At 54.0% G+C, this 27,848-nt stretch overlaps 2 protein-coding genes across 2 annotated transcripts in view; both read right to left on the bottom strand.

The window, feature by feature from the left end:
• PTK7 (protein tyrosine kinase 7 (inactive)) overlaps window positions 1-22,637 on the bottom strand; it is a 39,737-nt gene extending 17,100 nt beyond the window's left edge. Inside the window, exon 1 of the mRNA XM_054820315.1 lies at window positions 20,470-22,637. Within this exon, the coding sequence (XP_054676290.1) occupies window positions 20,470-20,500 (31 nt within the window). The 5' untranslated portion in view covers window positions 20,501-22,637. The remainder of the gene's footprint in view (window positions 1-20,469) is intronic.
• A 135-nt stretch (window positions 22,638-22,772) lies between these two features.
• LOC129204400 (heme-binding protein 1-like) lies at window positions 22,773-27,768 on the bottom strand. The gene is made up of 5 exons (XM_054820335.1): window positions 27,465-27,768; window positions 27,130-27,215; window positions 24,318-24,459; window positions 23,992-24,175; window positions 22,773-23,818 (listed from the first exon to the last, which is right to left on the bottom strand). Exons 1-5 carry the CDS (start codon window positions 27,622-27,624, stop codon window positions 23,644-23,646), a joined length of 747 nt encoding a protein of 248 aa, XP_054676310.1. The 5' UTR covers window positions 27,625-27,768; the 3' UTR covers window positions 22,773-23,643.
• Window positions 27,769-27,848: the final 80 nt, after the last annotated feature.

Below are 27,848 nucleotides of genomic sequence, written 5' to 3'. Positions count from 1 at the left end.
GAAGCTCTGCAGAGCAAGAGCTCTTAATCCTATGAGTTTGCCAGGGAGCAAAGGGCTCTCCGCATTTACAGCAAAGGAGACCCAGCCCCATGGTAGCCAACCCCCTCAAGTGCTGCCACAGCATTACTGCAGTGATTTGGCAGCAGACTGCAGCACAGCCTGGGAATGGCTTTGGTTTGTGGCTGTTCTGCAGAGCTAGAAAAGTGAAAGACATCATCAGTGTTGCTGTTTTCATCAGCCAGAGCTGTAAGAAAACACACCAAAAGAGTAATAAGGATCTGAGGGAGCCATGGCAGAGCTGGGGGCTAGCATTGGGAAACTGGGTCTGAAATTTTGGGGGATCTCACATCCCTGTTCCCACCTAGGCAGCATCAGGTTTGGTACATTCTGGGCACAGAGACATTGTAGGGCTCTTGGGGAAGGAGGTGGCAGCAAACTGCCCAGCTGTGTGTCTCAGTGCTCACCTCTGAGGCTGGACACTGTCCTCCCGCACTGTGCCATGGAGATAGCTGAGCAACAGGCAACGAACCTCATGGACTGCAGACCCTCATGGGGTGGCTGGGCTTCATAATTATGGAGACAGAGCCAGAAAACGTGTGGGGGGGTGTCAGGACTTGCCCCCGGGGGACCAGCTATCTCTAAGGCTATATTTAGGGCTGCAGCCAGTGAGAAGCTCTGTGGCCCTGGCACAGCCTGGCCAGGCCTGGCAGTGAAAGCACCATGCCAAGAGGCCTTAGAGCACCATGGGTGTTACCTGGTGAGTCCCTGCCATGGCAGCAAGCCCAAACCTTCATCCTCATCTTCCAGGCTGCAAGGGCATGGGGCTGCATTATGAGCCAGGCCTCAACCCGAGCCGGGTTTTCCATCTGTCACTTAATGTGTCCCACACACTCGCCTGGGGACACTCCAGTAGCCCAACCCCATCTGGGTGCTGCAGAGCAACTGTGCAAGCTGGGGAGACCAGGCACCATATCTCCTGCCCCGCCTGACGGGCCGAGTCGCCTACATCTTGAAGCAATCCAAAAATCATTGTCTCCTTGCCTAACGACATCGCTTGGGAATGCAGCCTCAACCACAAGGCCTTCAGCTGCTGCACAGCCCCTGATCCCTGCTGTCTCTGCAGCTCGCTCACTCACCTACAGCCACGCTGGGGAAGCAACAGGCAAGATGGCTGGCGGCAGCGTGTGCCGCAGCATGGCAGCCCCCTCGCTGCCTGGCGCACTTGCACTAAGCGGCAGATGTGGAGGAAAGAAAGATGGCTCAGATCTCAGCAGGCGATGGCTAGCCTTGGCAAGCATTTGCCATGGCTGCGGTGCCAGCAGAGCCAGAAGTGTACTGCCCCCAGCCCCACAGGAGATTCATGCTCCCCTCAACCCTGAGCTGCCCACCTCCAGGCATACCCAGCGCCCAGCTCCTGGGCACTTCCTCACCGAGCTAAAAGAGCTCTGTGGACAGAGGGCAGAAAGGGAAAAGGAAAAGGAAATTATCCATTTCACTTTGTACCCAAAAGAGCCTAGGTTACCAACCTCTTGAGACACCACAGCTGATGCAAGGATATGAGTAATCCCAAAGCTGCTTGCAACCAAACAAGGAATTAAAAGCATGGGAATGGGATTTGGGAGAGGGCTTTGTGCAAGTTTAAGTTTTCCTGGTCTGGAAAACAAGCACTGAGAGGCTTCTGCAGCTTGTAGCCCAGCCCCACTCTTCAGCCAGGCCACAGGAGCGTTATTCTGCAGCCTTGCTTCCAGGTGCACTTCCAGCAATGATCAGCCTGGCGCAGATCAGCCAGATCAGCTGTGCAAGCCAGCTCTGCATCTGGAACAGCACATTAGAGGAGCTGCAACTCATCTGCAGTGCCCAGGGCAGCAAAGCCCAGAGCACTCAAACCGCATCCTTCCTCCCCAAAGGGGAAACATCCTCCTCCTTTTTTCCCCTGCCAGCACAAGGGCTCGGATCTGCCCCAGCTGTGCAAGGGGACAGCTGACTTAAAGGAAGCAAATAAAACAAAGACCCATAGGTACCAGGATGCAACGGAAGGAGCTAGCTGCAAAAACTGGCACAGCCAGCTCCCCCAAGGAGCTCTCACGGCAGAGGACATGGCTGGCCAGCATCTGTCCTGGCCTCTCGAAGCAGAAGACCTCAAGTGCTCCCATGCCAGAGCAGGGGAGCTCACAGCTGTCCCAGCTCCACTGCGGAGCCAGTGTTCCCTGGGGATGCACAAGAAGCTTGCAAGTCTCAGCCCTGAGGTGGGAGCTGAATGTATTTACACCACCAGCTCAGCACCCAACTAGACAGAGAGCTTGGTGACACACTGCTAAGCATTTGTTCCCTGACCACTTTCTTTAATAGTTAGCAAAGATGCCATGGTCCCTAGGAAGGCACTGCTGCAGAACACAGGCAGGGAGCCTGCTCTCCCTTGCTCCTCAAACCTGCAGGGCCTTTTGCAACACCCAAGGGGCAAGGAGCACAGCAGCTCACCTGGGGAAGGCCCTGGGTACCTTGCAGCAACTACACAGTGCACTTTCCTGCAGAGAGGCAGCCAGGCATACAGCTAGGAGAGAGGAAGGTAACCTCGCCAGAGACGCCCTAGCCCCCACCACAACTTGAGGTGGGCAGAAGGAAGAGCCCAAGTCCATCCCCAGGCTGCAGCCCTTCAGCCTTAGACTGAAAGATTAGGATTAAGAGACACTTTCACCACTTGCTACCAAGCAACCAACTCTGGATGTGTCAGCTAATTAACAAACCTCAGCAAAGCAAGGTGGCAGCAACAGCTATTTGCCACCTGGGAATCCATTGCTGATGTATAACCACCCCACCGCATTCACACTATAACCTTTATGCTTCTGCCACTGCCATTGCTCAGATCATTGAGGAAACAAGGCCTCAACCCAGCAGCAACATGAGCTATTCCTCTTCGATAAGGAATCACTAAGGGAAAAGGAAGGTTTGGATGAGTTAACACACTCTGGACTTGTATCACTCCGCAGCACTTGCTCCCAGCTCCGTAGACCTGTAACAAGGCAAGAGAGACACAGGCAGAGCATTGCTTTGAAGCTGCCATTACATTCCTCAGCAGCATGCTTAGCTGCTCCTAACCCCAAGCAAAACCAACAACCCAGGCCCCATCTATGAAGACCACCTGGCTCCCTGCAAGCCCAGGGGCAGAGCTAAGGGCCACAAGAAAGGCAGCCTTTGAAGTAAAAGAGCATCAAAACTCAACAGAAGGGACCAAGAAGCTCACACTCAGGTCCCATGTCCCAAAGGATATGGAAACATAGGATGGACATGGACAGCCCCAAACACAGGATTGATTTATTGCCATGTTCTCTGGGAGAGACATCAGGCCACAGCAGAAGTCTGGTGTCCAAGGCAACCATAGGCATATTTTCAGAAAAGACCATGACCTGTGCTCCAACCCAAGGCCATAAAAGGCACAGCAGGGATCATGTTAGGGTTTGGGGTCCTGGACTCTCACAGGTTTCAGTAACAAATTCCCAGAAAGCATTATCAAACAGGACTTGTATTTAGGAGCAATTTATTAAACATCATTGTCTGCAGACAGCAATTCCTTCTGATGCCAAGTCCTTGGGAATGGCTCCAACGCTGGGGCTTTGCTTTTAGCCACTCTAAGATCAAAGAGCAGCAGACTCTGGGTTCAAGCCCCAGCTTGCTTCCAAAGGCTGGGCAATCAAATCACCGGGCTGGAGCACCCCAAGCTTACTGGTCCAGAGGAAGCACTGAGCCCCCTGTGAGAACAAGGCTCCACTCACTGCAAGCAGTTTTAACTCCTCATGTGCTGGGTGTGCACTCCTCACCAGCAGCTTAGCCCATGCAGGCTTGGCAGCAGTTCCTACAAGGGAGCAACGTTCCAGACACCGAAGCACTGCTAATGCTCAGGACTGCAACCCTCACCTAACAGCCTTTCCTTCTGCTGCTGCTCAGGCACAGCATGCACAGCCTCATTGTCCCCATGACATCTGGGCCCACACATCCCTCCTTTTCTCTCTCTTCCCCATCCACAATCGTCAGCCCAAGCTGTCAGCAGCATTTCTTTGCTTGCCTGCAGCGCTCAAGCTCCTTTCAACCCAAGCCTCTGCTGCAAACAGCCACGTCTGCAGAGAAGCAAGCCAGCCCTCCCCAGGCCAGTGGAGCCACAAAGAGCAGTATGCAGTAAAACCACTCGCCTGGCCTCTCTGCCATCTCGGCCTGCCATCTCTGCCATCGCTGGACCAGGCAAGCACGTAATATCTTGATCCCACCTTCTGTTCCCCATCCACTGGAGCCCAGAGGATGCAGGCTGCCACAGAGCAAGTAACACACACCAGCATCTGCTCTTTGTCCTCGCGAGGCTCTCGGTGAGCACAGGGCCCCATACAGACCTCCCATTCATGGCTCGAGCAAGCCATGTGTTTCCTGGCACAGTTCATTACGAACATGCTCCTATAAAAGCAGATTTTTGGCATGCCAGGACTGGGAACAACACATGGGTCAGCTTTTCCTCCCCTCCTGGTCACAAACACAGAGCCAGCAGGCTTATTTGCGCCAGCTGAAGCTGTAGAAGCAGGCAAGAAAAATCATGAATGCTTAGTAACACAAGCGACCCCTGTGCCTTGCGAGCTGGTCCCTACAGCCACATAAAGCAGCTGCTCAGAGCATGCCTGCTCCACACACAGCCTACTCCACTGCTTAGCAGATACCGTGGAAACAGCAGCCAAGCCAAACACCCAGAGAGATCTGCATCTCCAAATGATTTCCAGCCAGCACGATCCTCTGTACAAGAGGTTCCAGTTGAGAAAGCCTCTCAGACAGGTAGAGTTGCAATAAACGACTCTCTCCCACCAGACCAGATGGAAATGGTTTGATGCAGACAAGGAGCTCTGAACATGGCAGGCTTGGTCTGATCAAGCCCAACATCTGGAAAGTCTTTGGGCATCCATCATATAAGCCTTTTAAAACTACATTGTTTCCCATTCCAGTTAAAGTAAAACCAAAAACTCCCTTTGCACCCAGGAAAAAAAAATAAAAAATAATTCTTATTTGAGTCCCCAGCACAACTCGATGGGTACAAAACAGCATTTCCAAGAAATGCTCAGCTAGAGTGGCTTTGGCTTCATGAGCTGGAAAGAACTGCACCCACACCATGGAGCTCCAGGTCTAGGGTAAACCTGGTCATACTGGCGTGGATCAAGACAATGAGGGACTTGGGAAAACATCGTCTATTTGCCCCTACATTTGTACCAAACACCTAGATCTAACAGCCCTGCTCTGAGAGCATGGGTCTGCTCAGACAACCACCAAGCTTCTCTGGTGGTTTGCTCCAGACTTGCAGGAGACACAATGACTGCACACCACCACTTCATGCCAGTTATCACACCACCATACAGGTCATGCATCTAGTTCATCTCCACATGCTCCGTGGAAGGTCATGTCAAACCAGCCTGTAGCACAGCCATTTGCATCCATGAGCTAAGTTTCAATTGCAAAGCACCCAGATATACAACCTTCCAGGTGGGAATTTACTGATACAGAGGAGAAACAACCCAGGACGAAAATAAGCACAGAGACATCCTCATCGTGTAACAGCTAGGGGCATCTGCTCATCCCACAGTACTTGGCAGTTTCACTTGGGTCCCAAATGGAAATTGCAGAGCTGCTCCACTCTTTCCTCACCTCCATCCCTGTGTGCCAATGCAAGATTACATCTGCACAGATCCCGGCCACCCTCATGGACCCCACCAGGAGCCCTATGATGTATGGCAGATGCAAACTCTTGTTTGTAAACATCTTGGCTGCTGGCCTACCAGTGAATGACAATTGCTCTGCAATGGGACTGCAGCCTGAGCTCGTCCCTGGTGGCCCACAGCACCTCTCTCCACTGCCCTCTGCATGGAGGGGTGCTTTTAAACACAGGCTCCAAGCAACCATTGAGAAGCCAACTCTGCCCTTCAAACCAAGCTTTAGAATTAAGAAAAGCCACAACCACTTAGCACAATTCCCATTAGCCTCTCCAGAACTGTTTAGAGAGGCTACAAGCTGTGGGGGATTTTCTCCCCTGTGGTTAGCAACTCTCCCTGCCCCTCCCCGCCCTTCGGGGCTCAGGATCCCATCCTTGGGAACAACTAAGCCCAATTTCTGAGCAATTATTGCAAGAAACCAGAACAAAGCTGCTGGGGTTTGAACACTGTAAATCAATTGCTGGAGCAAATGCTGAGGCAGTGCTTGCAGTAACGCGCTGGGGTGCAGCTGGCCATGGGAAGAGCTCACCGCCACACACAGCGGGGAGGTGCCTGCAGCCTCCATTGCGCACAGCCCCCAAGCAGGCAGGAACTGCTCACATATGTGCCGCAGGAGAAAAGACCAGTGTAACTGAGAAAAAGACTCAGCACAAGGACAGTGAGCCCAGGTACCCAGCTGCAGACTCCTGATGGCTGACGGCACATGCCAGGACAGCCAGGCAACTGGGGCACTGACCTCACTCATCCACCCAGGTCAAGCGAGTTTGGGGTTCCCCACACTGCCCATCCTGGTTCTGCAGCACAGACCCTGTGAATCCCAGCTCCCTCCCCAGCCACATGCCCCTCAGGCTTGCCTCCTCCAGGACCATCCCAAGCTCAGTTTCCTAACTCTGCCATTGGAGCTCTGCAGCCTCTGTCCTCCACAGCTCCCTGCCTTCATCCTTGCACTGGCAGCAAGCAGAGCCAGGCAGCAGGATAAGAGAAGAGCCACCCCAAATCAACGTGGCATGATAACCGCTGGTGTCAGGGACAGGGCAGTGGTGGGGAGCGAGGTCCAGGGCATTTCCCACTGCATGAGCTAGCTGCTGCTCTGGCAATGAGCAGGAACAAGGGTGCTACTCTGTGGGCACAGAGTGATGGGAACATTACAGGAGGTTCCTTCTCATTCCCAAGCAGAGCAGGCCTGCTGCCAACCAATACCCCACTGCAGGCTTCCTTGGGCTGGTGGGACAGCCACCATGCTGTGCAGTTTGTTTCCAAGGCTGAGGAACTCACAGTCTCTCCTGACATCTCGGCACCTTTCTCAAACAGGGGAAAGCTGGAGCAAACCAGGGAAGTCCCAGTACTAGACAAGCTCCTTGGCTCCTCGCAACAGCTGAGGTTGCTGAACCAGAACTGGCCTTGACCTCAGAGGAGGCCCCCATCTGTCCTGGGAATGGGTCAACACCACTCTAAGCCATGCTCTACAGCAGGCAGCTAAAACAACTGCACAGCTGTTTACTCACTCCCCCCCCTCCCAGTGGAATGGGGAAGAGAATAAAAAAGGAGGGGGGGCAGTAAAGATCATGGGTTGAGATAAAGACAGTTTAATAGGACAGAGAAGGAATACAACAATAACAACAATAACAAAAAACAATACAAAACAAGTGCTGAACAGCACAATTTCTCACCACCTGAAGCTGATGCTCAGCTAGTTCCCGAGCTGCCCTGCCTCCCAGTCAACCCCCAGTTATATACGGAGCATGACATCATATGGTATGCAATATCCCTTTGGCCAGTTTGGGTCAGCTGTCCTGGCTGCGTCCCCTCCCAACTTCTTGCGCACCTCCTGCCTTCTTGTTGGCAGGGCAGCATAAGAAGCTGAAAAGTCCTTGACTGCTTGGCAACAACTAAAACACCAATATGTTATCAACATTATTCTCATCCTAAACCCAAAACACAGCACTAACCAGCTGCTAGGGAGAAAATTAACTCTATCCCTGCTGAAACCAGGACACATCTGTTGCAAAAGGAGGCAAGGGCATCCCTGGGGGTACGCACCAGTCCCAGGGAAAGGATGCCATTTTGTTGGGCCACTGAGGCAACTGGGTGGTCCCAGGCCCCTAAGAGAAGCCCAGGTACCCTTCCCGAGCCCTCACCCCAGAGACCCAGCCCAAGCCATGAGCACAGTGCAGCTAGGAGGAAAATAGGGTAGAGTTAGCAGCCAGATTACAGCTTCTCCTGCCCAAATGCATGCTGGCAGCTGTCTGCACCACTCAGCCTCTGGCTTGTGGAGAAGAAAGCTTGCTTTGGTTGGGCAGGTGGGCCCATGCCTGCTTGCTAAGCAGCACAGGCAGTGGTGGCAATAGGACCCCCAGGAATGCCAGGACAGTATCTTGGTGGCAGATAAACAGAGACAGAGTAAAACAAGTGAGACAGGAAGGCCACGAGCCCAGTGCAGGAGCTGGGAATCCTGCTGGCTCAATTAAACCATCTTTAATGGTGCGTCAGCCAAAGGCTCCCAAGCAGACACCACCAGCTGAGCTGCCAAGCTCCAGTGAGAAACAAATGCTTCAAGGGTGACTCAGCACTAGCAACGCTTGTTGCGCCCACAGATCCCGCCAACCAACTCTCCCAGGCTTGCTCAAAACCCTTGAGCGATTCCCTGGCTTCCTCAGAAACACTGATTTATAGCTGATGTGTGCAACTGGCAGCGCATGGCAGGCGGGAGACACAGCTGATGTAGAGGCTGAGCTCTCTGGCCGGTACAGCAAAGGTATCGTGTGTTTCTCCCATGAAAGGAAACATGGCAGACAGGCACCAAGTGGAGCCAGGATGAGCTACGTGCTCCCTGTGCAGTGGCCTCAAAGAATGATGTTTCCCCCCCAGTTTAAGCAAGGAGCATGTGAGAATGCAAAGGTCTTTACCAAGCAAAACCCCTCTGGTGGCAGAAGAGAGCCCAGGCAGTGTAGAATAGCCGGGCAGGTCCTGCCAGCGAGGAAGAGCTGCAACAGAGCTGCCTCTGGGCTCAGGGGTCCTCGCCCCAGGGCTGGAGGTGAGACCCTGCAGCCATGAGGCCACATTGCTTCACCCACAAGGTCTGTGTGGCTGAGAACTCGTCCCATGGTAGTTGGGGCCAACACCTCCAGGTATCACAGGAGCATTCTCTGCTACATCCCCGCACCCCTTCACTCAGGCTGAGGGCTGAAGGCTGACATTGCTCCTGCCACCCCAAGCCCTGCCAAGAGGGATTCCTCCACAACAGTGCTGTGTGTGTGGAAGGAGCCCCTGGCCAGGGCTTCACGTTTTTCCTGTTCCAGCTCAAACGTCATTCCAGGAGATGATGGGAAAAAGCAGAACAAGCTCCATAAAGCTGCCTGGTGCTTCCCTTCAGCAAACAGGAGCCCCAGCCAGCCCAGGGAATGGAAACTCAGGCTGCAGAGACAAAAGAGGGATGCGGGGGGGGCAGGGGGGAGGCCACGGCAAGGGAAGCAGTGCGAAGAGAAACAGCATGCACACAAGGCCTCCAAGCAAAGCCAGCTGCTTCATCAACACACTGTCAGAGAAGACAAGGCTGCTGCTCAGAGCTGGCTCCTCTCCATGCAGCGAGGCCACTGGGTGAGCACCCAAGCCAAGGCTGCACTGGGTATGGCACATTCCTGCCAGCAAGCCATCCTTGCTCTCCCAGGCCTGTGTGTTGGAGAATGAAGCAGATTTGGCACTGAAGCTGCTTGAGGGAGCTGCTTCTCTGCATGCTGCCACCAAACCCACTGGAAGGAGGAAAACCTTCCCAGTACCACCCAAACCTGTACTGGCTCTCAGATGTGCTTGGCCAGGACATCTTGCAGAACTTGCTTTCTGAGGAGGCCAGGTGGGTTACTACCTTACCTGGCAGACCCCAAGCCAGACATGGCTCACCAACAAGCTCCACAAAAACCCTGAGAGCAACACAGCAGGGACAGCAGCTGGGGGGCAGACTTGGGGGAGTGAGGGCGTAGACAAGAACTCACATCTACACCAGTGCAAGTACCCTTGGTTCTCCCCTCTCCATTTTGCCAACAGCTATATTATATTATTTGTCTGGTCCTGTGTGGAGCCAGGAGTTGGACTCGATGATCCTTATGGGTCCCTTCCAACTCAGGATATTCTATGATTCTATGATATGCTTACACTACCTACAGGGACTTCAAGCCCACCCACAAGCAACTCTCCAGCCCCAAGGAGGACTCTGGGGACAAAGGGACAGCTGCACTCCTGAGCCTTGCGTGCAAGTAAGCAGACAGGGAGCTTATTTATCTCCCAAGCTCTGCTCTGGGATAAATATTTTAAATCTCTCTGCAGGTCACGGCGGTATATTTACAGCTAAGTTTCCCTTAGTTATCTGCCTGTAGACACTCAGATGGATTTGCCAGGAAGATCCAGCTGCCCAAGCTCTCCAGACAGTTTATAGCTCATGGGAGAAATGATTCATACAGTTCCATAGACTTGAAAATGACACCCATGCCGTGGCAACTGCTGCAGGGACTCAGTTGTGAACCCCTGCATGCAACTGCCTCTGCATGGCCCACCCACAAGCATGCATCCAGCCACTCTGCCTTACCAGGAGCAAGGGGATGACACATACAGCACTACACGGGGGGCAATCCTGCAGCTGTACTCCCCACAGAGCAAGGCTGCGCCATGGGTCCAACTAAGTGAGCAAGTCTCTGAAGCACCCGGCTTTGCCACTTGGTTTACTGCAGGTTTGACCTGTTTGCTCCCCTCCTATAGGAAAGTGAAGAAGCTCCCAGGAAAGGCACTCCCGACAACACACACCAACTTTTCCTAGCAGTCACCATGGTGCCGCAACCTAAAAATTGCCCTGTGCATCCAGCAGTGCCAGAGACAAGTGGAGCTGCCAAAAGGCATTGAGGAGACACCTGAAATGGGCCTCACTCTGCTGGCTGCAATGGTGCCTCTCCTATTTATATGCGCTCTACGCTACTGGGTTTTGACCTCTGCCTGCATCTGAAACTTGCAGAGGAGGGACTGGTTGCCCAGGGCTTCTCTCTGTGTTTGTATCATTTCTGTGTCACCCCTCACGAGCGTTTCAGTGACACTAGTTAATACCACCCGCTGTGCATTGCACATCCGTTTTCAGGCTATGTGGCACTGTCTTCCTCCTGACTACAAAGCATCATCCTCAGCTCCCCATATCTGTCTCCAACTATGCCCTACAGGTCTGCAGATTTCGTCCAGCTCCTTCTATTTTCATTGCTGGAAAGCTGAAAACCAGCGCTATTTCACAATCAGCATTTATGGTTGCACAGGGCAGCGCTGCTGTCCAGGTATGGCCCAGGACCTGCCTCCTGGGGGAAACATCACCAGGGAGGCTGGATCTGCAGTATCACCTCTGAAAGCAAAGACAGCACAGAAAGGAACAGTTCCTTGTTTATTTTCATTAGAGCCATTTATGAATCTATATTAAAAGACACAAAAATAGGAAAGTAGACAGAGAAGCTAATATTTCCTCTGCTCATGCAATATTAATTAAAAGGTAGCTTCTCTATGAGACATTGCTACATTACCTCTCAGCTAAAAATGGAGAAAAGTCACTGAGTGGGAAGAATATGCAAGCAAGGCACTTTCTGGAATACTTTTACAAATCAATAACTAGGCAGAATGCTTGTTACAGATAGTGACAAATTAAAGAAAACCTCAGGTGTAATGGACTTGCAGATACAGAAATTCATACTAACCAAATCTCCCTGAAAAACAAGTGCTTTTATCCATAGTGGCAGGACAGCTGATTCCCAATGTATCTGGAGAACAAATAATTCTTATTGGACAGTCACTAATCCACCAGTTGGGAGAGCACCAGGACATCCTAAGCAACCAAATGGCAAGGAAGCACACAAACAGCGGCAACAAACACCCAACAACCAGGTCCTGGAGAGCAATAAGTTGTGCTGAGGTATCTGCAGGTGCCTGGCTGCTTGGCAATCCAGGTAAAATGGATTGCTCCATTAAACCCATGGCACGTCTTTGTCTGCAAGGGAGCCATGCAGAGGAGCGTCTCCAGCCAGTGAGAGGCAGGGCCAAATCCCAGCAAGGCCACGGGAACACAGTGTGACACTGAAGGATGCCCAGGATGACACTCTTGTTTCCTGGGTGCTTATTTCCTTGCCAAAATGGTAACCATTCAGATTAATGGTTTCTGCTTCAGGCCACATGATTTTGAGATTTTTTCCTTAGCTGAGTGAAAGAATTCTTATTAAAAAGTCTCTGATTTCCAAGAACCACCTGAACATCTCAGCAGCCCTGTCCCAGCTCTGCTCTGATTTCTCACCACCTGTCTTGAACTGTGAGCCTGGCTCAAGGAGACAAGAGCAAACTCAAGATACGATGAGAAAAACACAGCCACACCTGGCGAAACAGCAGCACTCAGAGCCAGGCATCAGAGAGAAGCTGAGCAACAGGGAAGTTGAAGAAGGGGATAAGTGGCATGCCATGGGAGGTCTGGATACAAAAGAGGAACCAGTAAGAGGGGAGACAGGAGGCGCAACTGGAAAAGGAACAGCTGCACATGGGCCAGAGCAACAAGGCAGCAAGACAGAAACAGGACCTGGGCGGAAGGGTCTATGCTGCTGTGCCAGGCGAGGCCCCAGCAAGCAGCTCCTCCACTTACGCACCTGAAGGCTGCAAGCACACACAACGTGCAGGGAGAGCCATCAGGAGCTAACTCAGCAGAGAGTGTCGCCTTCATAGCTCAGCTTTTGCTTGGAATACGGCGGATAAACATCTGTTCAAACCTGGCTGGAGGAAAGGGTGATCTCAAGACAATTGGCTGACATCCAGCCATCTCACTGCTACAGAAGGAGGCTCGGCACAGGAATCGGCCACTCGCATAGCACCTACCAGGTGCTCCGAGATGTCTCCCAGGCTCCCAGTGTTCACAGCAGGCAGTACAGAAGGATAGGAACAAAGAAAAATGCCAAGTAACTCACAGGAAGCTCTGTTTTCTTTGGTCCAAGACAATTCTCCAACTGCTGCAGGAGACTTTCAGTGTCAGCCCCTCTCCAGGGCAGCTGCAGAGGCAACTGAACGACTCATCCTCACCAGCACAAACCCATTTATGCTCCCACGGATGGTTCGGGAGAGCTGGATGCACTGCCCTGTGTGGCACCCAACAAGACTGTATGTTTTTATCTTCTCTGATCTTGTCTTTTTGTTGGGAAAGAAAAAAAAAAAAAAAACCAACAAAACTTCCCTCCTGAAAGCTTCCCACTGACACAGGCACTGCCAGTGACTTCCGTGCAGCACCATGGAGCGGCTTCACGCCACACAAGTGATGGGCCTCCCCAGCAGAGCCAGGACACACACCAAAGCTGCATGGAAAGCAATAAAGGCACTTGCAAGCCACAGCTCGTCCTGCCTTTAACCATTTGGAGAGTCACTGCATGTTTTGGAATCAAAGGCTTTCTTTGTGCTCTTACAGAAGCCAACGAGCAACCGTAATGAGGAGAGCATTTATAGTTGGTCTTAAGCAATACCGTGCCTACCTTGTGCGAGCATCAGGTTCAACAGCAAGGACAACCCCACACAGAGCTGCCCAAGGCACACAATCCTCCCCTCTGCAGCCAGAATGGGGCTTGACCTCCTTGTGCCATGGCTCTGGGGACAGAGCCCTCTGGCTTGGGCTGACAGAGGACAGAGCCAACTTGCCAGTGTGCCCACATCGACAGCAGTAGGGTGACGTCTTGGCTGTTTTTCAGGGTGGCCCAAGCTGCACCCAGGCATAAAATCCTGATGCTGGGACAAACCTCATCTCAACAGCATTGCAGGAGAGGAAAAGTTATAAAGCCTGTCACCTTAGAGCTACCCTGAAAGCAAATAACTGTCATTAGCACTGAGGTCTGAATGCAAAGTGCTCACGGACACTCCTCTCCTCCAGGACAGGAGTCATCTAGGGACTGAATGTAGGTCAACCAGGGGCTGAAATACAAGTAGACTTCTAATAATCACTTGAATCCCAGCCCCTTCCCGTACCAGCTCCCAGCACAAGCAGCAAACCTCTGTGTGTCATCGCTTTCTCCCAGCCTGCAACATCTCACTTTCCAGAACGGGAGGGTTCACACACCCAAAGTCCAATGTGTCACTCCACTTTCCAGACAGGAGTCTGCTCCTATCAGTTCTCCTCATTCATCATCCTGCACAATATGAACACTGATCCAAGACATCCCAACCTCACAGAAGTCCAAGACCATCTGAGAGTGGCGGATTCAATTCACACACCAGGGGCCCTGTGCACCCCAGTCCACAAATACCAAAGTTCCTGCCTGCTCCATTCAAATCACAGCTTAATTTGACAAGGAGAAGACAGGCCATTGGCATCCCACCGGCAAGCTCCATCTCACACAAGGAATCATCGGTTAAAACCAGTCATGCCTCCTCTCCAGACACACAATTTGCGTGCACCCACTGTGCAAGGGGACAGGGAGCACTCAACACTGCAACATTCCACCCCCTGCCAAGTCTTAATCTGAATTCTCCTGTGATTGGATCTGGATAGTTTCAATTTCTGCTCTCTGGGGCACCTGGACACCTCAGCATCCATCTGTTCGCTATCAACAGGAACATTTTAAGTAGTGACTTGGGCCTCACTTCGATGTCACATAACATTTTTAAGGATTAAAATGAGTTTTCAAGAGAAGTCCTTGCAGAACAACTTCAGAGGGTCAAAATCAGAGAATACTGGATGGATTTTTGAAAGCTGACCAAATCAAAGGAGCAGCACAGGCAGTAACAGTCTGCAAAGAGTATCAACAAAAGCACCTACCCATCAACCTTCCCAAAGTGCTCTAAGACAAGTAGGCTCGGGAATGGCCCAAGCTGGGCTGGCACACCAAAACTCCTCATCCCAGGCGCACAGACCAGGCTTTCAGAAGTTTGCAAACCACTCTGAAGTCCCCCTCACCTCTCTCTTGCTGATCAGACAGCACGTATTAGTTACCTCTCAGAGAAGAGGAAAGTAGTCTGTAGTTCTGTGCACAGAGATTGCTTCCCCCAAAAAGGCAAGGCTTAATTTAAGACTAGAAGTACTGTACGACTCAGCCTTTAAACTCAGGAAAAACATTTTTGTATTAAATTTAAAAAAAAAAAAAGCTGGCAAGAGCAAAGAACGGAGCTGGAGCAGCAGTCAATGAAAAGCACATGCGCTGCAGACCTGGCTGCCAACACAAATTGATGCTTTGAAACAAAGACCACTTGTGTCTGGCTTGAAGATCTTCCACAGCTACTCAGCAGGGGCTGCACAGATTAAAAGGAGATACAGGTAAACATAGGAGAACAGCACTTGCTGCCAAGTACTTCCCCAGGACAAAGGAATGACCCAAAATGGGGTCCCTGCCTTGATGGGGTGGCATGGGTTCATCCCCACCATGGTGCAACGTGCCAAAGCAGGCAGAGGCAAGAGGAAACACTGGACAAAACTTTGGACAAGACTCTATCCAACCTGATTTCAAGCAGCACCCAGACCCACAGACACACAACCTAGACCCAGAGAGCTGCAGCTGCTTAATGGACTGAATGTGCCTCTAACCTCAAGAGCTTCACTACAACCAGCCTGCACCCATCTCCCATGGAAGAGACTATCCAGAAGAAATCCCAGACAACTATTCTTCCAGTGCTCCACTCCTTGAGACCACAGACACTCGTGAGCATCCTGCAAAGCTTCTGTTGCACTCCGGTCTAGTTCCCAAACCAACCCACATCCGTATAAAGACATGCCTTGCAAGCCTCTCCTCCTTCCCACTGCCTGCACAGTGGTACGTTCAGAAGGCACAGGAAGAGTGAAACAGGGGATGGTCTTCCTCATGATGATCGTTCCGTCTGGCCCTTTTTTGTTTAAGGACGCCAGCTGTCTGGTCTAAACCAAACAGCAATAGCAACAGTTCCCATCACAATGCAAGGTGGATTTGCTGGCACCGTACAACTTGAGAGGTGATGGGACACTGCTCCCTCATATAACACCCAATAGCAATGCAGGAAAGCAGACCCTGGATCATATCCTCCCACAACAGGCAAGGAAGAGGAGAGTGAGTGAGCTGACAGCTCATAAACACAACCAGCACAGCAGATCCTGACAGGGTCAGGTAGGATGGAGGAGGTGGAAGCACAGGACCCTGCTCAGACCACATCCTCTGGAATCAAAAAGCCGTGTGCTTGCTTTCATATGCTGCGGTTCAATAGCTTTGGCATTAGGAAGTGAGCAAACAGCTTCTAAAAGACCCCACGGTCCCCCACCTTACTCACGCTCCCTCTGAACAACCTCCCTAAAAGGCAAGAGATGCACAATGCATCTAGACTGCTGAAAGCTCACAAGGACACCAGGAACAAGACATGAACCACATGCAGAGCCTCCCAACCACGACAAAGCCCAAGGAACAGCCCCTGCTCTGCCAGGCAGCCACATGAAAAGCTTGAAAACCTGCAGCATCCCTATCTGCTCCCTGTCAGGTCTCCCTCAGAGAACAAGTCCTTCCATGCCCAGCAGTGGGATTGCTTCTTCCAGGCAAGCTGGCACAGAAGGTATGCTACATTCACAGCACAGGCCTTTAACGCCCCTGCACAATATAACATCTGCTTTTCTAACAGAATAAAGGCATTTACAAGCAGTTCTTGGATGCCACCTTCCAACATCCTCCAGGCAAGGAGCAGGACATGGAAACAGGCCACCCAGCATGGCACCTCTGCCCAAGAACGCTGATGCCCAAGAACCAACACATTACAAATTGTCAAATTGTCATTTCTTCATCTCCCTTCTCCCTCTCCCCCAAGAAACAGTTCATTTCTCATAAAGGTAAAAGATACTACACTTGCTCTTCTCCCACCTCAGGCATGACCAACCTTCTCCAGTAGGCATCACCATGTTGAAGGCCCAGGGAGGTGAATTGGTACAGCTGCCTCTTTCACTTACACAGCAAAATCCACTGTGCTGGTTCGCAGCTTTTGCAAATGCCCCCCCAAATCCAACGTTAACAGCCCGTGCAACTTAAATCCTCCTGAAGGACAACGTTCCTGTCCATCTGCCAAGCATCTTGTCAGCCTCACTGCCCTCCAGGCCTCCAAAGACCTGCCTGTCCCAGCCCATGAGACTGCCACTCATGTTACAAGAACGAGACCTATTTCCTTGGGGTCTGGACAATCGCATGTCCTCCGATCTCAGGGGAATTTCACTGCAAACACCGCAGCAGCAGCAACTGCCTTCACAAAGAACACGTTTGTACCCAAGTCTGTCTGCTGCTAAATAAGCATTTGTTCCAAGTTCCCAAATATTGAAAGCAGTGGAAACACCCACTGCTGATGTGAAATATTTTGCATTCCAGACCTGAGAGCTACGCTTGAAAATGTTCAGAGAGGAAAGAGTGTTTATTCACTGGAGAGAGGTGTAGGTCCAGCTATTTATTTAAGTCCACGTGTGCTTGCTGGAAGACAGCTTTGATCTTTGCAGCTCAAATAGCAGATGAATTGCAATGAAAGGAAGAAAAATATTAGTGTAAAGTTCCCCTAGTAAATACCTGTAACCAGGCCTCACAGGCTTCAGATCTTTTTTAAGTGCCTTATCACTTACAGCCAGACTGGCCCTTGCACTGTTGCCCACTGCCCCAAAGCCAGGCTCTTCTCTTCCCACTCCTTTCCTAACTTCTTTCCTCCATTCCCCTTGGGTTCCATGGCCTTTAGAGAAAGTGCAGCCTGCCCCCCCCGGACACATATGCCTACCTGCTTGGAAGCAACACGTACCAGCCTTTAGTCAAGGTGAGACCGATCCATCTGAGCAACACGCAGACATGTGGTGCCATCCACCCACCTTTCTTGAGCAAGAGGGCTTCAGCAGACTGGGAGGAAACATGCTCCCTCATGAGCAAGAGCATTCATCGCCCAGCATGTAACTAAACACAGGTGCTTGCTGCAGTTTAAACATCTGCCCATCTGCCTCTGGAAGATGGTCTCATTCCAGATCAATTAAGAGATCAGAGGACATCTTTAAAGCATGCAGAACACGATAACCCTCTGGCCGGTGCCAGTTCTCAGTGGTCCAGGACCCACTGTGCAGACAAAGAAGTGCCTACAGCCATGGCTATGGAGTTGCCGAGCCTTTGAAGCTCCTCCACATTGGGGTTACAGCCTGCCCAGAGCACTGCCTGAGCACAGCCAAGTCCCAAGGGGGATCACATGCTTTACAAGAAAAGAACAGTATTGGCTTGTCACCGCTTTGCCCCAAAACAGCCCAGAAATGTGCTGAGCAGCACAGCTTTTTGGCTGCTGAAGGAATGCTCACTCAGATCATAGTACTTGGTCTGGCTGCAGAGGACTTGGAGCTGCTGGAAAATAGATGGCAGCTTCAGCTCAAAGAGCAAAAGTCACCCAAGTTGTACTATTAGAAATTTATTTTGGACCCTTTAAACACAAGGAATTCTCAGATCCTACCTGATCTTCTTTAGGAACAGGCTTGCTAGCGAGCACAAGCAAAGCACTGCCATACAGAAACATACAGCTCAACACAGGACATGGAGGCACTTCCAGAACAAAAGAGACCTTTTGGGGGGGGAGGGTTTTTTGTTTTTTGAGGGGGGGGTTTGTTGGTTTTTTGGTTTGGGGTTTTTTTTTTTTTCAGTTTTAAAGAAAAGTTGACTCAGCAAATATTCCTCTGCTAGCATTTCAACCACATGTTCCAGCAGCAGTCAGCACACATCTGGCATGCTGCAGTGTCATTGCCAGAAAGATCACAGCTTTGCTGAGCAACGGAAATGGAGGAACAAGGACCAGCAGTCCAGGCACCAAGCATTCCTGGAACATATACGTGGCAATGGAGGATCACAGAAAGGACCCGCATGTGCCATGGATACCCCACACTTCCCAGCCCTCTCTCCAAACAGCATCCACAGGCAAAGGGAGACACTGCCCTGCAATCCACAAAACTAACGGCTAGCCCATAAAACCTAGACATCAAACTGTACGCTTTGCCCACATTGCTGGTGTCTGAGATTTTTTACAGTGTCCGTGAGCCAGACGGAGCATGTTCCTCCCAGTGCTGTAGGACACGGTCCTGCTGAGCAGGAGAAACAAGGAGGAGAGTATGTGCTTGGAGCAGCACAGAAACTCCAGCAACCGGACAGGGGAGCATGCTGTCAGGAAAGGCAGCAGACAGCCCTCACGGGCAGGCCTGCACCTCCCAGCTGCCCACGGCAGCACGCTGGCAGGTAGGCGATCATGGGTTCAAACCAGAGTCCAAGCAAAGCATGCACTCCCCCTCCAGAAACAGCCTTGCCAGGAGGCTGCCAAGCAATCGGCAATTACAGCGCTAATCAGCTAAATAAGTGCTGCTTTTCGTGCTTATCAGCTGTAAATTGGACATTACTTGCAGCCTGGCAGCAAGTCTCAGCCAGATAGCATTGTGGCGGACATGCAAAGAGCAGCAGTGCTATAAATACTTTTCCCTCAGAGGCAGTATCCTCCCGTTCATCCCTAGGTGCTAGACTAAGATCACTCTTGATTTTGCAGCAGAAACCACAAAGCAAACTGTACTATTGTGCACGGTGACACAGAAGGGACCACAAGCGGGTATTGCCAACATGCCCCCAAAGGGGGCGAGAAACAAGGCAGTGTGGCATGGGGCAGACGCAGGACCCTCCAAAGCCAGGCTGGAAACCCCCATGGCTCTCATGCCACAGCCAAAACCCCAGGCTCCTCGGGCAAGGAAAATGGTGCTAGGAGGCCAGCAGGGAGAAACACCATGGAGCAGCACGAGGGAAGGGAGGTTTGGGCCTTGGAAAGCAGCAGCCAGGAAAATCAACCAGCCACCCCAAACCTCTGTGCCACCAATGACAATGGCAGAGCTGGGAACAGGCAGGGAGGCTGGCTCACACCCTGCACAGCATGGAGGGTGGGATGAAGGGGGATGCCTCATCCGGATGTGCTCAGCAAGGGACAGAACCCCCTCCACAGTTGGGAGGCCAATTTCTACGGGTGGTAGCCCACTATGTGCCCACTGTTTTTTTTCCTCCGAGTTTTGATCTGCTTAGATTTCATGGGAAAACCACGCACTGCTGCACACAAGTAGCCTTCTTGGTGTCAGCCCTCGCCACAGGGCCCGGGGACGCGGCAAGTCGGGGCCGAGCCCAGCGAGAGGGGGCTGCAGGAGCCACCTCCCTGGAGCGCCGCTGCTCCGGGAGCGCCTCTGCTCCGGGAGCGCCTGTTCGCCATCTCCCAGACGGCAAACGTCTGGCGCATTTGCATCCGAGTTCATTTAAGCGCAACGCTCCCCCTTACGAGCGGGCGGGCAGGGGGAGCCGGCGCACGCCGGGGAACGAGAGCCGGGGCGAGGCGCCCCGGCGACTCCCGCAGCGCAGCGGGGCTCCGCGGGGCGGCTGCCCGCCGGGGTCGAAGCGACCGGGCCCCGCGCAGCTCCCGCTCCGCGCCGGAGCCCCGCGGGCCCGTCCCGGGCCGCCTGGCCCCGTAACCGCCGGGCTCATGGGAACCCGAGGGGCCCGGACCACCACCGGAGGGCTCGGTCCAGGAGGCTGCCGCGCCGCCTCCACCCCCCGGGGGCGGCGGCCGCGGAGCCCCTCTGCCTCCGCCCACGGCCCCAGCGCGGCCCCACTACTGGCGCCGGGTGGGGGGGGGTGGGCGCGAAGCCCCGCCACTGCGGGCGGGCACCGGGACCCGCATCCCCAGGGCGGGAGAGGCTGCGGCGCCTAGCCCAGCCCGCACTCACCCAGCACCAAGAGCGCCCGCACCGCCGCCATCCTCCGCGCTGCTCCCCGCCGCGCCGGTCAGTCAGTGCGCGCCCGTGGCCATGCCGCCGCCGCCGCCCCGCCTGCCGCCGGCGGGAGGGGCTTCCGGGGGCAGGGCGGCCACCGGAAACCGGGCGGGGCCCGGGCGGTGGGCCGGGGGTAGTGGGGCCCTGTGGGCCGGCGATGCTCGAGGCGGAGGGGCAGACCGGGCCCCAAGGGCCGCTGGGGAGCTGCGGCGGCGGCCGCCGAGCCTCACTGGCACGGGGGGCGAGAGGCGCGCCAGGAGGCCCTGGGCTGGCCGGCTGGGACCCCCGCACCGTAGGGCAATGGGCGCTCCCTGCTCCTGTCCACAGGGAGCCCCAACGCGGGGTGTCCGGAGCAGCAAGGAGGCAACAGAGCTCTCCTCCTGCCAAGGAGCTACTCACAGATGGACTGTTGGTTAATGGTAGAAGCTCCCCATCTGTTCTGTTGTTGAGACACCCTGTGAAAAGCACGGGGCAGTTGGGAGCTAGGAGCTCTGCACTCTGCTACAGGCAGAGGGGTGGACGCACAGCCCCAGCTGCACAACGCATTGCCTGCTCCTTGCTGCTCCTCCACATCGCCCAAAGTCAAGGCACAACAGTGCAAGCCGGCATGGCCGCCGGCATGGCGCAGGCTGGAGGCCTCCCTGCCTGACTGAATGCCTCCCGTGGAGCCTGCTGCAGCCCTGCGCCACCAGCTCTGGCAGTTGCAGCTCTGAACACCAGTTTTCCAGCTGGTTTGTTGACCCTCCCAAATTCTGGCTGCTTTTGGTACTGTGTGGAAGACTCACCATCAGACACCCCACAGCATCCCCCAGAGCACTGCTGGATCGATCACAGAGGATGCTGAAGCCTTGACTCAGCAAAGCCTGAGGCACAGGACTGGAGCGCGCCTGCTGCCCTGTGTGGTGGTGCAAGCCCAGAGCTGCACCAGAAGCCCCTACCATTACCACCTCCAGCAGGACCTCTGAGACCACAGAGCTGCTCTAGCAGGACCTGTGGCTGCGCGGCTTTGCCAGTAGCCGCAGACCAGTCCCCTCTCATAGGGAAGCCACCGCTTCCTGTCACAAAAGGCTGTTCTGGTTGTGGTTGGGGACCAAGCAGCCTCAGAGGAAGTGGTAGCCTATTCAGCAAGCTCTAGAAAGCAAGATTTACTTCTACCTGGATGCTCAGGGCAAGCAAACAAAGCAGCTGATGTGCAGTAAGAGGAAGGGTCTCTGACCCACGCATGCTGGCTGACACTGCTTGCCCACTGATGCTGGGCCACCTGATCCCAGCCTCACACAAGGGAATTGCTTCTCCTTCCCCAGTAGGGAAGTGAGCACAGAACTGCTGATCCAGGTATCACCATTCTTATCTGAGGAGCACTTGCCACATCAGCCCTCAGAGCTGCAGGCTGCCACAGCACCTTCCCAGCCCTACCTGCCTTTAGTGCCCCAGGGACAAGAACTGCACCAAAAGATACCCAGGGAACCAGTGTCTGCTCTTGCTGTGCTTTCCCAGACACTGCCTGAAGCTACATACCCTCCTCTTTGAGGGAGCAATAACATGCTCGGCCCTGCTCTCCTCACAGCCACAGGCTGGGCAGCCAGGCTCTCCTGCTGCCAGATGGCAAGCCAGCCTGGACAGGGCAGCAAACAGTCTGGAGAATGGAGTGGCAGAAGCCGCCTGTAATGCTAGGGCAATAAGACCACGGAGCTGGGCCTGACCTTTCCCTCCCTTTCCCCCCTCCAGCTGTACTGTAGGGCCAAAGGGCCAGAGCCAGAGTTTGAGCAGCAGCAACAGGAGGCAAGGCACACAGCACACCTCTGGTTACAGCAGGAACTGGGTCAGAAGCAGCCAGAAGTCCCTCCACACTGAATCAGTTAATCACATCCTTGCAAAACTATGCCAGTTCCTGCAGCCAACCAGCACGATGTGCAATCACCTACAAATTCTCAGGTGCCCGTGTGCAGTACAGTCAAAGGAGCCAACTTTTTGCACAGGGGAAAAACGAGGCTAGAGCAGACCCCATCCAACAGAAAACCGCCTTACCTGCAGGGGAGCGTGGCCACAGTTGTCTGTAGCAGCAATGTAAGCAGCCTGTGCAGCAAAGCAGAGGCTGTGCCTGGCTGAACACAGGGCCATAACCTGGGCAAACATTAGAGCCCTTCTAATAAGCCACAGCTTTGCAGCCTGGAGCACCTTGAGGAGGGAAAGAGCAAGGCTCTTCCCAAGCCAACCTGGGTACCCCTTGTCCCCACCATCAGTGATCTGCAGCTGCAGTGGTTTGAGCTGGGTTTATTTACTGTTGGCACTGCTAGCTTCCCCCAGGAAAGCATGACAGTATTTGTGGATGTGAAACTCACCGATCAATGCACAACACAACACACAGTGGTGCCGCTGCTGCCGCCGTCAGGACCCGTCCCTCTCAGCTTGCAGCAGGTCGGCAAAACAGCACCCACAACTGATGGACAAAGGCTGCCAGCGCCCCGGTCCTGGCTGAGGGATGGCGACTGACAGCCAGGGAGGCACCCCACAGTCCAAACAGAGCCACCCCAGCAGGAAACGTACAGGATCCACATCATGCTTGTGGTGAGCCCTTTTCCCCTTTGAACCCCACTGTCCCTGTAGCAGCGTTTCAGTAGCTCCATTCAAGACAGGCAGCCACTCTCACAGGAAGCAGGCCAGAGCCCAGAAAGTGCCCTACACCTCGTACACAGTCATTTGCCTTCTAGATGCCATCAGCTTGTGACTGTCAACCACAAGCCCCACTAGCATGCCTGGCACAGCTCTGCAACCCCAGCTCAGAGCCGAGAGAAGCCCAGATCAGGCTGGCACATTGCACAAACCCACACAGTTATTGCCGTATGTGAGCCCCCACCGCGTGCTTCCCACCAGGAGCCTGCTGCAGAGGCTCTCCCCAGTGCCAGCTCCAGCCTCAGCTGGTCCCTGCAGGGGCAGGTGAAGTGCTAACCAGGCAGGTTTTCCCCTGGCTGGGCCCTCGCAGCATAGAGTGCAAACCCACCCCGCAGTCTCCCGGTCTGTCATTTTGTGGGTGAATGGTGGGTCAGGATGTGCATTCGTCTCCTTTGGGTCAGAACTGCCATCTATACCAGGTCCAGTCACAGGACGGTTTGCGGTCACAGAGGGGACTCACTCTGCTCGGCAGATGAACCAGATCTCGTTGCGACGCTGAGGGATGCTGGGATTTTCATAAGCAGCTACGATGTAGGTTTCCCGGAGCACAGTGTCTGTGGAGCCCAAGAGCTCCCAGAAGACACTGATCTCTCGCAGAATTGTCTCCTCTGTGGTCATCCCATAGAAAACCCTGCAGCAAAGGGAACAATGTAAGCAACAGAGCCAGCACATTCCCCCTTCCCACAGCCCAAGGGCTCCCACCCCTCTGCCCAAGGAACCACAGAGGCCATGCAGGGAGTTCATACACCTCTGCTGAGCTGAGAAAACACCTCTGGTGCTGGGGTCACCTGGTGCTGGGGTCACCTGGTTATAACCCGGAGTGGTGCCCTCTCGGTGATGTGGATTTCGGGGTCTGTGGGAACAGGGGGGTTTTGCTGGAACTCTGCCGGAAGATAATAGGCAGTTACGACCTCACGCTCCAGCTTGGTCCCCTCCTTGGTCAGGTGGATTTCATTGAGCACTGGGACTGTCATGCCCAGATAGCAACCTGGAAGGAGGTAGGAAAGCAGTGGGCACAGTGAGACAGCTGGGTCAGTGGCAGCAGCCCTCCTCCCCACTCCAGACAAACAGTGGCAGGGCCCTCCCTCTGTGCAGCCTGCCAGCGCCCTCCAGCCCCTGCCTGCACACACCTACAGAGTTCTCCTTGCAGATGTAGCGCATGAGCTTCATGAAGCTCATGGAGATGCTCTGCTCATACATGGGCTCCCCCTTGGTGACACATGCCCACTTCCCAGCTGGGTACTGCCGCTCCTCGTAGGCTGCTTCCTCGCACTGAAACAGGCCACAGACAAGCCAAGTCAGAGTTAAGCACGCTGACAACACTGCAGCACTCAGGTGGCAAAACCAACACTGACAGGCAGAAAGTGGGGAGACAGGACCCTGCCAAAATGAGACCCCCTGCTAGTCAGTGATTGGCAGGAGAAGGCGAAGGGAACTGGCATCACATGCACCTAGGAAAAGGACACTTAGCAGCAGCAGGCAAAAGTCAGCAAAAGGAAAAGCACAGACAGAAGACAGGGTGCAGGGAGGCTTGGAGGCTCCTGGCATGCACATGGAATGCAGCACATCCTCAGCAGGGGGCACAGGACTTTCTGCTCCTCTCCAGCCGCTGTCCTGCCTACTCACAAGGATGTTCCTCATTCCAGGCACCCAAAGGCCTCCAGTAAGGTTGATATGATTCTCAGGTGCAGTGCCTTTTCCCTGGAGCACTGCATGCACAGAGGATAACAAGCAAAAAGACTCCTGCCCAGCAGAAGGGAAAGTCTGGCAGAAGAGCTCTAGTACCCAGAGGAGCTGTGAAGGTTGGAACAAAACTCTTCTCAGATCCTTCTCCCATACCAAGAAGTGACAGGAGGAAGAACAGACACGAACCCAGCCGGTGCAGAGGGGACAGCTTTGCAGGATGAGTCAGAACCTCTATTTCCAGCACAGTTGCCCAGTCTTCTGCACAAACCCAACACAGAAGGGGAGGCAGGGGAGAGTGGGGAAATTGCATCTAGATCTGCTCATAGTTCAGCTCATGGCATAGTTATAACCACAGGTACTGCATAAAGAGGGGCTGGGAAGTTGTTGCCAGCACCTATCTTCCTGCTCTCAGCTTGTTCTTCAGCCAGATTAAAGTGGTCATGAGACAGCCTTGTTCCGCAGAGCTCATGGCCCCTGGCCAAACTTCTGTGCTTCACAGCTGTGTTGGCAGTGAGTGAGCCAGGAAGTTGTGACCAGCCTCAACACTGAGTGCAGCCTCTCTGTGCCTCCACCCAAATCAGGTCTCTATTCAGAAAGCCAAACCAAAGGCAGAAGAAAGGCATCTAGGCTGCTTGTGTACATCAGCAGGGTGCCAGGAAGAAAAGTGCCCCAAAACACTGCAGGCCAGCCAGCATTCACCCTCTAGATAGGGCCGTGCCTGCTATTGTCGCACCAAAAAGCAGAACAAGAGCATTTTCCAAGCAAGGAAACCCCAGTCCCTCTAGACTATTTGCAATTCTCATCTGCCGCACCATCTGCAAATAAACCTATCAACCCAGCAAGGCATAGTGTCTGGTCTTCCCCCAGCCTGATCCTTATATTAACCACCACCACTCTAGAAGATGAGACTTGACCATGAGAAAGAGCAAAGATGCTTCACGCAGGCTCAGTAGCAACATGTTGCTGCGATGTAAGCTGGGGAATTTGACTGAGTACAAGGCTCTGTAGGTGACACAATAATTCACTTGCTTTCAAGAGGATGAGGGCTTGTAGTACTGACAGCTCAGGAGGAGCAACCAAATACTAGTGACCTGCCTGAGCCTGAGAAACATGTCCTTAAGGACCCCAGCTCCAGAGTCCCCTCAGCACTAATGGCAGGAAGTCACTCCTATCACCTCACCCAGCCCCAGAGTCAAATTCCAAGAATCCTCCTCAGGCACAGAGGGGATCCCAACAGGAACAAAAGATCTTCAGGCCCAACAAAGTCTTGGGGCCCCATTCCTGCCTGGGACCAGCATAGGTACAGAAGAACCCAGACTAAGTCCCTGGGACCCAGAAGAACAGGGGAAGAGGGAGTGTGGTAAAGCCCCAGTTCAGAGCTGCACAATCTGCATGCTCAGATGTGTTTTACAGGTAGGAGTGCTGGACCTCAGCCCAGAAGAAATTGGTTCGGCTCTCCTCATATAGAGGACAATTGACAGACATCGTCTTGGTAGCAAGCCCAACCAAGCCTGCAGAGACACAGGAACCAGTCTAACAAGTGCTTCTTCACAGTTACTTCTCAAAGCTCAGAAGCACCCTTTTGTATGAAAGATGAGAGGAGATGTACAACTTAGCCAGCAAGAACAGGACACCTTCAGGCAGAAGCTACCATGTTTGGATTGGCAGTTGTGACAAACACCACCACATGCTCAGGTCTGACGGCCAGGGCTACAGGCCCTGTGTTCCCCACAGAAGCAGAAGCATCCCTAACTTGTGCCAACTGAGATCTCGAGCTTGACCAGTAGCCACGTAACTAGCACAAACACAAACCCAGCAGGACTTTGAGCTATGCAACAAGATGCTTTGAGCAAGGCAGGGAGCAGGGTCCGAACTGAAAATTCACTCTCTTGGATGTGCCCACCCCAACAGAGGATAGGTTGGTAAAGGAAGCAGCTGGAAGTCAGGAGACCAGAGAAAGCAGCAAGACCATTCCGATGTTAAAATAAAGGCTGGGAAGTTGAGCGTTGCCATTACTCAACATAGAAGAAGATGCAGGAATGGTAGAATGCTGCACCAATCCAGAGTTGCCATCCTGGCTGCAGTGCTTCTGCAGAAACCTCTGCAAGGCTGGTGTATGCAAGCTGACACGTGGCCACCTTCTCTGCAAGGAAGACGCTCTTCCCGCTCCCCAGGCTGGCAGCAGCACCCGCACCAGCCTCACCACAGGCTGGCAGTGGACGAAAACCTGGGTGTGCAGAGAGGACCAGGCCTCACCTTCTCACGCTGCGAGAGGGTAATGTACGGCACGGGCTCACGAGCCTGGTTGTGCCGGGTCATCTGGACGATCGGACCTGCCATGTCTGCAAGGCAAAGCACAGGAGAGGGCAGGCTCGCCCAGGCTGGAGAGCAGAGGGAGTCCCGCGGTGCACCGGGCCCGACCTGCCCACCCCCGGTAGGTGCCGCCGGCCCCGAAGCCGGCTCACGGGGTGCTGTCAGCCCCCGAAGGGCACCCGCCTTCCGCATCCGCACCGCCTCCGCGGCCCGGCTCAGGGCCCCTCCAGGTTGGGCCGGCAGCGGGGTCCCCCGCCGCAGCGCGGCTCGGCGCTCACCTGGGGGCAGGCTCACTCGGTGCGTGCTGGCTACAGCCTCCCAGTGGGCGAATAACCGGCCCCGCTCCTCCTCCTCCTCCTCTTCCTCTTCCTCCTCCTCGTCGCCGGCTGCGGCCTCCTCGCCCAGGCCGTCCAGGTCCTCCAGCGTGATGCGCGCCATAGCCCAACTCCGCCGCGCATCCGGAAGCGAGCGGTACGGCGGGCAGCGCCCCACCGCCCCCCGAAAGACGTCACAGCTGTCGTCACGAAGCCGCCCCCTCCTGCGCCGGCGGGCCCGCAGCGAACGCGTCCGGCTCCGCGCCTGCGCGTCGCCGTTGTTTCCCCCGGCGGGCGCCGCCCGCGTGCCCGTGCCCGCGCCCCCGGCCGCCGCGCGCGCCGCCGCTC

This window comes from Grus americana, chromosome 3 (genome assembly GCF_028858705.1).
Source record: "Grus americana isolate bGruAme1 chromosome 3, bGruAme1.mat, whole genome shotgun sequence".
Classification (NCBI taxonomy): Eukaryota; Metazoa; Chordata; class Aves; order Gruiformes; family Gruidae; genus Grus; species Grus americana.
The sequence above is the reverse complement of the archived record's forward strand: the minus strand, read 5'-3'. Positions and strand labels throughout refer to the sequence as shown.

Coding starts and splice junctions, on each gene's coding strand:
- LOC129204400 (XM_054820335.1), bottom strand. CDS start 27,624: ATGGCGCGCATCACGCTGGAGGACCTGGACGGCCTGGGCGAGGAGGCC. Junction 24,460..27,129: donor CCCTCTCGCAGCGTGAGAAG/GTGAGGCCTGGT, acceptor GGCCTGTTTCAG/TGCGAGGAAGCAGCCTACGA. Junction 23,819..23,991: donor CCACTCCGGGTTATAACCAG/GTGACCCCAGCA, acceptor CCTTTGCTGCAG/GGTTTTCTATGGGATGACCA.